The sequence below is a fragment of the Bubalus bubalis genome, chromosome 1 (genome assembly GCF_019923935.1).
Source record: "Bubalus bubalis isolate 160015118507 breed Murrah chromosome 1, NDDB_SH_1, whole genome shotgun sequence".
In the NCBI taxonomy this organism is placed as follows: domain Eukaryota; kingdom Metazoa; phylum Chordata; class Mammalia; order Artiodactyla; family Bovidae; genus Bubalus; species Bubalus bubalis.
The window spans coordinates 1266970-1281738 of record NC_059157.1 but is presented as its reverse complement, the minus strand read 5'-3'; the positions used below and the strand labels follow the sequence as shown (position 1 = coordinate 1281738).

Here is a 14769-nt window from a genome sequence, read left to right as displayed (position 1 = left end):
GTAATTTGATCACCCCCTTTTACCCACAATGCCCTGAGCTATTTCACTTGTCAAAGCATGGGCCCAGCTGTATCTGTGCAGACAGTATTTGTTTTATTGATGTAAGTACAGTCTTAACTGGCAGTATTCCTTTGGAGTAACTTTCTTAATATTCAAAAGAGTGACAATCACTTGGTCCTATGGCGTATTAAAGTCTTATCTGATTGGAAATACCACTGAAAGTATAGGTTTGCCAGGGACCTTAAAGTACACATTAAGTGCACATTTTGAAAGTACACGCGGGGCTAGCACTGCTCATCCCGCCTGTATTTTCATACGTGTTGCATATGCAGCGTTCACTTCTGTACCAGGAGAAGGAGAGGAACTTTGCTCTAAGGGAAAGTGCGTCCTGAGCTGTCTGGAGAAGACGACTGAGTACATGTCGTGGATTTAATTGAATATAGCATCATGCCCTCAAAAGATATATCCAAAGGATTTGATTTATTAAAATAAGTGAGGCAGGAGAAAAAAGGGACACCACTCCATCCTTCAGAATAGCGTCCTCCATGTAGGCTCAAACCAATCCAATCCATGTTCCTCAATGCACGATGACAAGCCTTAACTGCAGACTTTGACCCACACTCTGTCTTTGATGTTGTGTGTTGTTGGAAAACTGATGCCTGAGTGTCCTCTCTGTTCAAACTGTTTCTAATATACAGTTTCCTTGTCCAGTGTTCTTTCAATAAGGGTACCTAGGCCTTGAGGATACTTGTCAGAATGATGCAAATGAAGGTGTGGATTATATATTTCCCTATTTATAAAAAGAGATTCTACCGCAACACCCTCCCTACCAGAGTTGCTGTGACAGAGGACAGTGTGGCTGTTATTTTCTGGCAAAACGGAACGTGGAGATTGAATAAGTCACGGGAAGTGGTGTCTGCATACTTAGTCCTCCACTGCAATTTCTTCTTTGTGAGGTGGCAATTTTAAAGCTTTTAAACTGGAAAACCTTCCAATCCAAAATCTCCTTGCCTGCTTCCACCTCACCTGAAGCCATGACAGGCCCCCGTCCACCAGTAAATTAATATTAATAAACACATTTTAAAGATGATGTTCTAACTCAACTAATGTCTCTCTGGTACCAAAAAATAATGTTAGGAAAATATAAATGTGGGAAAATGCAGATTTATATTTATAAGAATCTCAGAAAGCACAAACAAAAGAATTGCATTGGTCCCATGAAGTAGTCAAAACACAGTGGATCTCCCTGGCAAAGGACCAGGGCACAAAAGACCCACGTGTTGCAAGAATGCCCCTGCCTTGGACTTCTCAGACTACCCTCTGTGAGAAGCAAGGAAAAGGAAAGAGGGTAAAACTGCCCGGCTTCCGTGGCTCCATTTGGACTTTGTGGGGCACTCACTTTTGAACTCTCATACTTAAGTCTTGATCTCTGGGGTGCCTACTTACGTTGTTATTGGTGAATTCTTCCTGGTAGACACCTGTTGGGTCCTGTGTCAATAAGACCCACTGTAGAAGGAGAAAGCACATTTCCTGAGCCAAGAAGGTGAGAGCTGCTCTTTTCCAGGGCCCTTGTTAATCCTGGGAGCCCAGCATCTTTGGTGACAGAAAAAATGCAATACGAATTCTCATTTCTTTCCCCCACTCCACAAAGACAGTGTTGTTGCTATGTTAGTGTGCAGCTCCATTTCTCTGAAGAGAGGCAATAGAATATTTCTCCCTTCCATCTAGAGGTTTTAGAACTTGTTTCCCATTGCTTCGTAGCATCATTCTCAACAGAACCCCACTGCTTGGCCACGGCCAGGGTTAGCTTGAATGGTACCTATTATTGAAAGGGAGTCTGTATTTGCAGTAATACAGAGAATGCCAGTTTAGAAATGAGCCTGATTGCATGGTTCATTTTGTTCTCCTTTGTAGAGCCAGGCTGCGGCCCACTACAAAGGCACGAAACATGCCAAGAAGCTCAAAGCACTGGAAGCCATGAAAACTAAGCAGAAATCTGTCACTGCCAAGGACAGCGCAAAGACTACCTTCACCTCCATCACTACCAATACCACCAATTCCAGCTCTGACAAAACAGGTTATGCCACGCTCTTTGTTGTCTTGTCCTCCTCATCCCTGTCGTGTGGGGGCTCCTTCCCTGGTCTGCTACTGATGTTCCTGCCACCCTGGTTCACGCCTGACCCATCTCTCTGTGTAATGGTACTGCCCGCCCCCCACATTTTCCCAATACCCTTGAGAGATGGATGATCACTAGTAATATTGCAGATTCTGTACTGGAAACAGTCCAATGGCTGCTTTTGAGGAACACAGGAGTCAAAAGGGCGTTTGAAGCCACAGCCCTTTAGGAGAAGGGCCCCTCTCAGTGTGTCTCATCTGCATCTTGTATGCAGCACCTTTGCCCAGAACTGCGTGGCAGATTTTATTTCCCTGTGAGTACACAGCAGACTATGCCAAAAGAATTGCAAAGGCCCCCGTAAGGGCATTACTACTGACCGGGCTTATCCTCATAAATCCCAAATATTGCATTCTTTTAAGTAGTGGCTGTGTGAATCTGGGCTTGTTATGGCTGGGTAACCTTCCCTCTGCATATACAGGTAAGTGTTATTGATGCCAATTATTCTTTTTAACAGTCCTCACAGTGAAATAATGGCCTCTGAAGGGTCCCTTGACATAGCTCCTCAAACACTTTATTCATAACAAGGGAAGCCAGGGCGGGGGTGGGGCAGTTCCGTAAGCTGGCATTGTAGAATATAAGACCACTGGTCCTCAGAACTTACATAAAAGGAAAGCAGTGTGATCCACGGATGCACCTGGAATAAATCACTTTCTAAGAACACAAGGGCTGCTACGTATCAGTGGCTTCCCAGTCCCCGCAGATAGCAGGAAGCATTGATGTTGTCGTCAATGGCAATGTCTTACCTGGAAGAGATCTGCTGGCCTTGGCTGATGAAAATATAAAACCAACAGCGAATGAACACAACAGATTAAAGCAACTTTATTACACGAGGTACGCCCGTGAGATGGGCACAGCTTCCTCAGAGGGTCTGGAGAGATGCTTGCTCCTGTGTGAGTCTGTAAGGGCTGATGGTATTCCCCCGAGTCCCCAGGTGCATTTCATATACTCTACACGAGCATCACTGTGGACGCAGTCTGCCTCCTCTGTGGGGTCCCCGTGTCTCCTCTGAAGCTGGGACATCTTGTCGCCTTTGTACCCTGGCACCGGTCTGATGGGCTGTGGGTGCTGAGAAAACTGTTGGCTGAATTTTCTCTCACCCTTTTAATTCTCTGATTCATCCAATTTTGTGTCCCAACATATAAAAGGAAAAAAAAATTGTCATGTTCATTTCTTTGAAGGTCTGAGTAAGAGCTGAATCATACCATCACATTAGTTCAGATGTAAGACCTTGTATGGAAAACATTACCCTTTTCTCTGTTAATTGAAAATTCACTGCCTTATTTTGGGGACTGTAGGAGAAGTCATGAAGCAAGTGAGTGTCATTTTTCTCCCAGATATTGGGGCAGAAACTGGGATTCCCTAAAGCCATGCTTGCCACAAAGATCTACATTTCTTCTGCAAAATGATGGTAGGTAGGAATAATAAAGATGTAAATTTGATGTAAAAAGATGAGTTTGATGTCCAGAATTTGATGTAAATTTTTGCTTGCTCTCAAACTTTTCTATTCCTAGACATTTTTATCAGTAATGGCTGTTTGGGTTACTTTGATGTCTCTTTAAAATGCAAAGAAATCCCTCTATACTGAGAATGAGCACCATGTAATATATATACATACATATATGTATACACATGTATATATATGTACATATATATATATATGTACATGCTGAGTAGAGCTGCTCATTTGGCTTAAGAAAGGCTCCCTTGTGAGTTCATTTTTATTATTTAAATGAGTTGTGAGTGCATACCTCCGTCCCTCACCTTAGGGACTAGAATGGAAAGGATCACAGCCATCAGGGCTCTGTCTTCTAAGAGGATGAGTGGAAACTAGTTGGGGTTGGGTAGTGGGAAAGAGCCGACATAAAATAGGCAGATTCCCAGTGGAAACCCCAGCTTCACCTCGTGGTTGGAGTGTGCTGAAGTGGTGAAGGGCCCTTTCTAGCTGGAGCTGGAGAAAATGTTAGAAGCCAGAGGGAGAATAAAGTCTGCAAAGTTATCTTAAAGCCAAAAGAAGGAGGAGATGGATGTCTGGAAGGTCTCTGCCTTTCTGACCCATGGGGGCCTCTACTTGCAAAGAGACAGATCGTATAGGTTGAAACACTGATAATCCCAGCACACTCACTGGATATCTTAGGCCAAAGTCTATCCTTCCCTGGGGTTTCTGCAAAACTAGCTATGAAAAGTAGTCCAGAAAGCTCTTGGAATATTATGGACTCTCATCCCATTTTATTGCAATATGAATCCGAGGCTCCTGTGCTGGCAAACTGGAGTTTTCTTAAAGCTCTTAGCTGTCCTTTTATTACTGTCCATGTCCTCATAATGATTAGAAAGGAATACAACTCTGAAAACACAATGGGTCTCTGAGCTAGTTTCTTAGAATAATTAAATAAGTATTTAATTATTTATTTAATCTCTTCTTGGAGACAGAAGGAGAGAGAAGAGTCTGAAATCAGGGACCCTGTATGTTTTAATAATAACAAATTGTAACTTGCTTAATGTACAAAGTTGTGAGCAGCTGGAGGCTGATCACTGAATGGTGTCTCCTCACCACTGCATTTTTTAAAGGCAATTGGTTTATATATATATATATATATATATATATATATATATAAAAATATAAATTTGGCAAAATTAGTGAAAGTGATTTAGCCTTTCTATACATTTTATGCATGCATAAGTCACACAACTTTGCCAAATTTATATATATATATATATCCAATTGCCTTTAAAAAATGCTTGTGTATACAGTGATTTGATAGATAAGAGAAGGCTGGGCAACAATAGTAAAAAAAAAAAAAAAACAGCAAGAAGTGGTGTGGACTTGAATTTAAAAATTGCTTTGGCTTCTCTAAAATACAAGAAATAGAATACTCATGAAAAAATATTCTCATTCCAAATCTACTTATTAAAAAAAAATTAGACAAAAATTCCTTTGAAATTCCTATATCATGTATTATGGCTTTTAATTGCTGTCTTAGGCTAACAAATATCTGACATGATCCACTGGCTAAACTCTTAGTCCCTGGACTTCCTGATCTTGGAATTCTCTTCCATCCCTTCAGTCTGCAGGCTGCATTGGTGAGCAGTAGATGCCATTCAGTGATCAGCCTCCAACTGCTCCCAGAAAGCCTTCTTCCCCTGCTGCTAAGCAAGAGCACACTCCTTGACAGCAATGCTTGATTTCAGCTCTTTCAATCTAATGAGGAGTGCTAGATTGGTGGATTTAACACAGAAAAATTTACAGGCAAAAATAAAAATTTTAAAAATATTTGGAACACTCAGATTTGTTGGTATAGGAGGGTGATTACTGTTCATTATAGAATATTTCAAGGAGCAAATATTTCCAAAGTTGACCAGAATAACTGTCTGATCTAATAACTGTTTTAGGATTTTTAATTATTTATTTATTTTTAAATTGAAGTATAATTGATTTTACAATGTTGTGTTAGTTTCAAATGTACAGGTGTGTGTATATATATGTACATATGTACAAATATATTTTCTTTCAGATTTTTTCCTTTATAGATAATTGTAAGATATTGAGTATAGTTCCCTGTGCTATACAGTAGGACCTTGCTATTTGTCTGTTTTATATACAGTAGTGTGTATCTGTTAATCCAAAACTCCTAATTTATCCTTGCCCTTATGTTCATGCAAATTCTTAATACAGAAAAAGTAATCATGATATTAAGAAATTATGCTTAAAGTAACTTGGGAAATGTAACTCCGTTGGCTCTTTCTGTGAAATGACAGTTCACAATTGTTGGATTAAGTCTCGTTGGTCGGAAGTCACCCTCTGGTCTTTGTTTACTTTCCCTTCCTGGAGACTTTTATTCGTCCCCATGATCTGTCCGTTAGTTAGGCTAGGTGGCACTGCAGTAAAAAGCCACGGATTTTACAGCTGCTAATGAGCCCTCACACCCCATGTAGCAGCCCTGCTGTCTTTCCCATGTTAATTTAACTCTGGGGCCAGGCTGATGAAGCGGTCACTACGTGGACATCACCAGTTCTTTGGAAGAGGGGAAGAGAAGGGTGTGAATCAGTAGACTTTTACAGTTTTTTAATGGGAGTGACACATAACTCATCTCTCACTTTCCCTGGTGAGCTGCATGGTCAAGCCTGGTTGTAAAGGGTGGAGAGGGATATGCTCCTCTGGGAAGGGAGGCAGCTAATAGTGAGCAATAAAGCATCACTTCCCACCGTGGCTCCCACTGCCCCGTGCTTGAGTCTCAGCGGCCACATCTCAGCTTTGTCCTCCTAAGACCTGACCTCACCTCTGTGGCTTATGGGTCACTCACTTGGGTGGGTTGGCAGCACTTCTGTTTTGCAGGTTCAAAAAAAAAAAAAAAAGCCTAACTGACCATCCCCTCCAACTTTCTCTCCCTGCTGTCTTTCCTAGCCCTGCAGCCTGTAGATCTGAAACCTTCCGGCTGCTGTAGCCTCTGCCTCCTGCCTCAGTTTGTGTGTCTTCTTAGTGGCCGGAACGCACTCCCCTCACGTTCCGAGGAAGCATCTTTCACCCTTGCAAGCGTGATTTCTCCCCATGTCCTGGCCTCATGGATCTCTGTTTTTACTCTTACACTTGCCTTCAAGTCAAAGTGTTAATCACTCAGTCGTGTCCGACTCTCCCCACGGACTGCAGCCCACCAGACTCCTCTGTCCATGGGATTCTCCAGGCAAGAATACTGGAGTGGGTGGCCATTGCCTTCTCCGTGGAATCTTCTCAACCCAGGGATTGAACCTGGGTCTCCCACATTGGCAGGCTGCTTCTTTACTATCTGAGCCACCAGGGAAGCCCCTACAGTTGCCTTAGTCTCCGTGAAAATCCAACGGCCTCCATCCGGGGCCCTGACAGCCACACCCTTCACCCCGCACCCATTTACAGGAGCCAGCGTAAGTCCGAGCACTCACCCACTCAGAAACCTTCAGGGAGCCTGTATGCTGGACCTCATGGTCCCCCGTGGTTTGACCGCAACCTACCTTTTCAAACATTTTTTCGGTTATTTCCCTGCAATATTCTTCTCTAGAGACCGATCCCCCTGAGCCTTTGTATCTAATACTGTGCTTCTAAATTTCTCCCTGAAAAGTGGGTCACTTTTCTCTTCTTCTTACTGCCTGTGAAGTCCCATAAGAATCCATACCTCCCTGGCTCCCCTATCCTATTCTTGCTCAAATGTAATTTCCATTTCTTGCCTCTTTCTGTTGTCAGACGACATGCGCATTTAGAAGACACACTTGCCCAGTCCTTTTACTTATACTTTCTTCTTTGCAGAGCACTTTTATATAACAGATAGCTTGAAAACTTGAAGCAATCAGTTTTCCTCTTTTGTTCTTGAATTAAAGCAAATCTTTGGACGTTATTAGTGAATATCTGATTCCATGAAAGAACAATGATTCTCATTCATCCAAGGAATTATAAGATAGTGCTCAGAGAATTTCGGAGTTGCAGGTTTTCATAATGGTCAAGTCTCACCCCTAAAGTTTGCTTCCTGTTTTTTTTTTCCTTTTGAGATTCTTCAGTTACACAAGTAAAGAAGATTTGACATTTCTACTGTCCCTTCAGTGACTATCAATCAGGAGTTAATTAGTTGGTTGAGATTTTAGATTTATGTTAGCCATCTTGGCTTTCCAAGTGGCTCAGTGATAAAAGAACCCACCTGCCAATGCAGGAGGTACAGGAGACATGAGTTCAATCCCTGGGTTTGGAAGATCCCCTGGAGGAGGGCATGGCAACCCCCTCCAGTATTCTTGCCCGGAGAATCCCATGGACCGAGGAGCCTGGCGGGCTACAGTCCATGGGGTTGTAGAATCGCATACGACTGAAGTGACTGAGCCCAGCATACAGCACTTAGCACATCTACTTGGTACAATCTGAGAACCTCTCTCCCTGGTTCTATCACATAATTCTTTCAAGTTTCAGAAAATTGCAAATATTTTCATTGGGTAAAGCTACTTTGTTACAAGTTAAATTTGCCCTTTTCACTCTTACAATTCAATCTTCTTTGTATCAATTTCCTCTGGTCTGTCTTTTAGGAAATCCAAAATTATCATCCAGGATGTTTTACTCACCTGACTCAAAGGTCCCAAGAGTGAAATACTTTTGAATCTATTATTGAAAATGTCTGTGAATGCAAAGGAGTGTTTATTTACTCTGAACTAGTAATTGATTCCAGGTATTTATTGGAATTCAAATTACTTACACTTAGAATGTTGAATACTTTTCTAATGATAAAGAAGATGTTTGATGTAAAATGCTAGCCAATGACTGTAAATAAATACATTAGGAAACAAAACCTGTATGGGAATGTCAGTCAATTTTATTAGGTCACATAGTCTGGAGTGTCTCCTCTGAGCATGACCCTCTCAAGCCTGCTGTTTACATCAGGCCTAGTGGCAGACAGAGTTAGGCACATGCTGGTTTTGCCTTTCCATTTAGGTTGAATCTAAATCACAAGAAGGAAATGGCACCCCATTCCAGTACTCTTGCCTGGAGAATCCCATGGATGGAGGAGCCTGGTAGGCTACAGTCCATGGGGTCACAAAGAGCTGGACATGACTGAGCGACTTCACTCACTCACTCAAATCATGAGAATGGTGACCTGGAAATAAAAGTGGTAGCTGAGTAGTCTGTAAGGAAAAGCCAGTCTGGTGTCATTTAGAAAAGAGACAGTTTTCAGCGAGGACGAGTGGGACTCAGCTTTGTTTCTGTTTTCATAAGGACGACGGGAAGAGTTTGCCTTTCTTGACAAAGGCTTCAGACAAAGGTCCCAAATGTTGAAAGTTATAACAGAATACAGGCTGGGCTTGACGTCAGAAAGCCATGCACTTGAGAAACTGTGTTATACCTTTGTACATACAGTACAGTATGGAATATATTAGATGGTATTTTATTATGTAAATGTGTTATACACATATTTGCCAATATGCAAGATTCTGTCTTTATTACATGTTCCTGAAACACCCCACTGCACCAGGCCTTCATTATTAGCATTGCATATTTTCCTTCAGAAGAGAGACACAAGCTTCTGTGGCTTACGAACCCATAGCTCTGTTGACCTTTCAGAGGCAATACGCAGTCATTTGTAAGCGGACACATTCCTCTCGGCACTTAGCTCTAGTGGAGTGGTGTACACACGGCCCTCTTGGCGGAGTGGACAGTGTGCTAGCTCCCGGGCTCTTTCTTTTCTGGCCCATTCTCCCAAACAAAGACGCCCTGGGACCATCGCCGCTACGCTAAAGGACCCCTTTGCAAGCATCTTGGCGAGGAGTTGAAGTACCATCGTGAGAACACTGATGCCTTACGTGTTTTTTCTTTTCTTAGCCCTGGCTCATGACATGCTTCAGATTGGTCAAAGAAAGAGACTTTATCGAGTGTTCCCTGATCAAGATGCGTGATAAGTACCAGCAGAGTGTACTAGGAGCAGATTTCTAGCGAGATTAAAACAGAGAAGGGGAATTCAGAAAGGAAACACACACACACACACACACACACACACACACTCCTGATGCTTATTTGAATATTGTGGTCCTGGGATCCTCGTGTGTGAACCAGTGATGACAGATTCTACATTAAAGGTGGCATGGAAATCACAAATAATATTCTAGTCTGTCCCTTGTGTGCCTGAGGAAATCACGATGAATGGTATTTTGCTGATAAAAGCTTTGACCCAGATGCATTACAGAAACCCACTCCTGGAATCAGAGTATTTCAGAAAAAATTCCTCATCTGGACAGGAACATGTTGTCTTCCCAAACATAATGAGTGAGTGGAGCTGTGTGTACCTGATTCTCTGAAGGACCTGCCGTCTGTCTGTGGTCAGGGGCTGGGGTATGAGTGCCTGATGGGGGGGATTAAGACTAAATTGACAAGATAGACATAATTTATGTTATGTTTCAAAGAAACAGGGTGCCTGACTTCTTGTGTGTGAGTGTGTGTGTCTTTCCACACTGCATGTGACTGTCTTTCTTTAGGAGAAATAGCAAAACTATAAAACAAATAGAAAGCTGAACACCTATCTTTTAACAGCACCTATGAAATACCAGACATCTGGATGAATTTTACAAACTAAATTAAAACTCCCAGTGGCTTTATCTACAGCTGTCAGACTTCTGGAAACATCTGTGTCTACATGTGCACATGTGTGTGGTTTTTAAATTAATGGAGGGATTTTTTCCCCCCTATTTTTATGTTTTTATTAGGAATTGAGTGGACATAAGCTTTCATAAGGACTTTCCAGGGGGTGCAGTGGTAAAGAATCCACCTGCCAATGCAGGAGATGCAGAAGTGGGTACTATCTCTGGGTCAGGAAGATCCCCTGGAGGAGGAATTGGCTACCCACTCCAGTATTCTTGCTTGGAAGATTCAAAGGACAGAGGAGCTTGGCAGGCTACAGTCCATGGGGTCACCAAGGAGTAGGACATGACTAAGTGACTAAGCATACCTCACATCACACAGAGCTTATATAATGATAAAATATTTCAATGGCAAAATAATGATTCTTAATGTAGACTCTTAACTATAACAGAAAAGTTCAACAGTGATCAAACATGACAGAACGTGAAATGAGCACATGTGAAAATCACGTGAACCATCACAGAACTTTGTCTCCAAAGTGGGAAAGTGAAGGGTTGGATATCTACTAGCAAGGGACATGAAACAAATGTGAAACAAAACATGTTCACAGCAGCTTTCTTACAGGCAAGAGACATAAAGCTTCTATTGAATTCTTAGTAAAACACAAACTGAAACAGATATTTAAATTACAAATTATACTTGCATTTATGTTCTATGAATTCCAAACTCTTAAACACAGACACTTACTCCTTGGAAGGAAAGTTATGACCAACCTAGATAACCTCTGCATATTCAAAAGCAGAGACATTACTTTGCCAACAAAGGTCCATCTAGTCAAGGCTATGGTTTTTCCATTGGCCATGTATGGATGCGAGAGTTGGACTGTGAAAAAGGCTGAGCACCGAAGAATTGATACTTTTGAACTGTGGTGTTGGAGAAGACTCTTGAGAGTCCCTTGAACTGCAAGGAGATCCAACCAGTCCATTCTGAAGGAGATCAGCCCTGGGATTTCTTTGGAAGGAATGATGCTAAAGCTGAAACTCCAGTACTTTGGCCACCTCATGCGAAGAGTTGACTCATTGGAAAAGACTCTGATTCTGGGAGGGATTGGGGGCAGGAGGAAAAGGGGACGACAGAGGATGAGATGGCTGGATGGCATCAATGAGTTGATGGACGTGAGTCTGAGTGAACTCCAGGAGTTGGTGATGGACAGGGAGGCCTGGCGTGCTCCGATTCATGGGGTTGCAAAGAGTCAGACACGACTGAATGAATGAACCGAAACACAGCATCAGATCTTTTTTCTTTTTAGACTGTGCTGTGTGTTAGCTGTGGCACATCAGTCTCTAGTTGCAGGCTTCGTTGCTTTGCAGCTTGTGGAATCTTAGTTCCGGGACCAGGAATCAAACCTTCATCCTCTACATTGCAAGGTGTATTCTTAACCACTGGAACACCAGGGAGGTCGTACATCAGGAAATTTTATGATCTGTCCCTTGCCTCCTGTTGCTCTAAGTCCTTCTCACTTCTCCTGAACTCTAGCCCAACAAAATCATTTGAGGACCCCAGGCAAGGCCTCCACATTCTGGGGCTTGTAGAGGTGCTCCTTGTACTTCACTCCTCCCCACATGTCACCATGCACAGAGGACGCCCGTGTTACACGCTGATCATACGTGCATGGACAGACACAAACCTGGGCAGAAGATCCGGGCTTCTGTGTCAGCCCTGTCCCAGCACCTACGGAAACTGGATCTTCCTACTTGTCAATCCCACCAAAATGTTACCTGCTTGGTGGACCATACGCCTATATCCCATATGTCTTTATTCAGCCACTGAGAGTTTTACATTAAAACTGTCAATAAACAGGGCCTTCCATGGTGGTCCAGTGACTTAAGACTCTGTGCCCCCAGTGCCGGAGGCCTGGGTTTGACCCCGGTCAGGGAACTGGATCCCACATGCTGCAACTAAGACACGGGGCAGCCAAATATACATGTACATATGTGATTAAAAATAAAACTGTCCATAAGCAGCGAGGCACTCCTTTTCATTTCAGCAGCATCATCCTAGGAATTCTTTTAACAGTCAAAGCTAACACACTCCCAAAATGTCTAGTAACCCTTTCCATGCCTAGAGTCAGTACATTTTACTAATTGAACTCTATTACTTGTACTTTATAATGCAAATCAAAGATATTAGCCAGTGTAGCTCAGAATTTGAATGCACAACCCTTGAGTTGAACATTTCTCAGAGACAGCACGAAATTAAGTTGCTATTTTAATTATCATAATTGCATTCAGAGTCATCCCTAAATTTCCCTGCTACTTCAGTTTCTCATGAGAATTAAGAACATTTTTAAAAGCTCTATTGAGTTAGATTGACGCTGCACTAACTAAGTTGTGTCCCTGGTATCAGGTTAAATTTGAGGGCAGGGGGCGTGTTTAACTGCGTAGGGTGGAGTCTGGGCCCTGCAGCCAGCGCCCAGTGTTCGCGTTGCTTCAGTTGTGACTCAGTCTGTAGACAGCTTTGGCAGTAGTTTACACTTACGTGACTGCTCGAGTCAGTCACCCCCAGATTATACCATTTGGAGTCTGGCCAAACTCCAGCGTGAAGGTCAAGATGCTCTTAGAAGTGGAGGCTTCTAAGAGATGATGAAGTTAAGGGCCAAAGCTCTTGGTTATTCTCCATTTTTTAATGAAACCATGCTGTAATTTTTATTACTTTGTCATATAGAAAAAGCTTCATGTATATTGAAAAGAAGCATCTTTGATTCCTCTATGTAAACTTTACATTAGTTCATTCAGAAGCTGCATGTGAAACCATCTCAACATTGGATGTTCTGTGTTTATTGATTTTGTAATGCTAGACAACACAGGATTTTCTGCAAGATCAAAACTCAGACCTTTAATACAAAAGGCAAAAAAAAAAAAAAGGTCTAGGGTTTTGGGGCAGTCAAATGTGAATTTTTCTAAATGAATATACAAAACTATCAAAGATATCAGAAGTCTGCCTTCAGTGGAAGGGATTGGAGTCTGGTAGGATATGTATTCAGTTCAGTTCAGTTCAGTTCAGTCACTCAGTCGTGTCCGACTCTGTGTGACCCCATGGACTGCAGCACGCCAGGCCTCCCTGTCCATCACCAACTCCCGGAGCTTGCTGACACTCACGTCCATCGAGCTGGTGATGCCATCCAACCATCTCATCCTCTGTTGTCGCCTTCTCTTCCTGCCTTCAATCTTTCCCACCATCAGGGTCTTTTCAAATGAGTCAGTTCTTGGCATCAGGTGGCTAAAGTATTGGAGTTTCAGCTTCAGCATCAGTCCTTCCAATGAATATTCAGGATTGATTTCCTTTAGGATTGTCTTGTTGGATCTCCTTGCAGTCCAAGGGACTCTTTGCAGTCCAAGGATATGTATTCTAGAAATTTTCACTTTGGAAAAGTTCTTTAATTATTTCAGTCAACTAAGGCGATATTTAGTGCAGTAATTTTGGTAATTGAAAATCCAGTCACTTAAGAAAGAATTGATTCAGGGTCCATAAATGCAAGGTTTTTCCTGTGTTACTAAGACATTTTAGATCAGTATACAATGATATTTAAAAATAAAGTAATGTGGTCTAAAGTTTACGGTCATAAATAGCTTGCTCTATAAAGTTGGCAATTTCCTAAACAGGAGAAACAGTGTAGCTTTTATTTATATAGCTTTTAAAATTTTAATATGTCATCATATACATTTGTAAGTTATTGACATCCCCATAATAAGGAATTTACAGAAGACTGTATCAGAAATTAGACAGAAATCATATTTACCTACCCATTAGTAGAAACATTTCATAAATCTCTAATTTGCCAGATATTTGGAAAAGCATGTTAGTGATGTTGTACTTGTCTTTTAGTCATTACCAGGTTCTAGTATGTGTTAGCTTTTGTGGCCTAGGAAGGATCATCAAATAATCATCACCCTGAAAGGTGAATTGATATTAGAAAGAGTTTTGAAACAGTAGGTAAAAACCAATTTCTTACTTCACAGTAATCCAAGCTTCTAACCAGAGTATGTCTTTGTGCTAAAAAACCACCAGTCTAATAACTGGTTGGAGTATCTGCAGGATAATTTACTTGTCATGGCTGCAAATTCATTGAGTAGTTCTGTCCAGTAATAGTCTCTGTATTCAAAAGGGTGAAGGTGACATCTTCTATCAAACTTGCAATTATCAGGGGAGGGTAGGACAGTTTTTTTGAGTTGCATCTTGTGGAAATTAATTTTTTTTTTGCAATGCCAAAAGGAATGAAGGAAAGAAACCAAATGAGACTTCATAGACAAAGTAATTTTTTTTTTCAGGTAGAACACATTTAGAATTATAAAGAAAGCTTGTTCAGTATGTGGGAACTTTGTCATCAGATTGATTTAATTTAGATGTTGGTTTTTCAGAATATTTTATTTTACTTAAAAACCTGAGAAAGTCTTTGTTTTGTCTTCATCAAAATTCCACCCAATGTAAACTTCTGCACATTTGGGAACTGCAGTTTTAT

General features: G+C 41.7%; 1 protein-coding gene across 3 annotated transcripts in view; it reads left to right on the top strand.

Annotated features, from left to right (window-relative positions):
- ZNF385D (zinc finger protein 385D) overlaps positions 1 to 14769 on the top strand; it is a 985284-nt gene that overhangs the window by 880091 nt on the left and 90424 nt on the right. For all 3 annotated transcript variants that reach the window (XM_025271759.3, XM_025271841.3, XM_006075479.4), the window contains one exon: positions 1915 to 2077. In XM_025271759.3, the coding sequence (XP_025127544.2) occupies positions 1915 to 2077 (163 nt within the window). The remainder of the gene's footprint in view (positions 1 to 1914; positions 2078 to 14769) is intronic.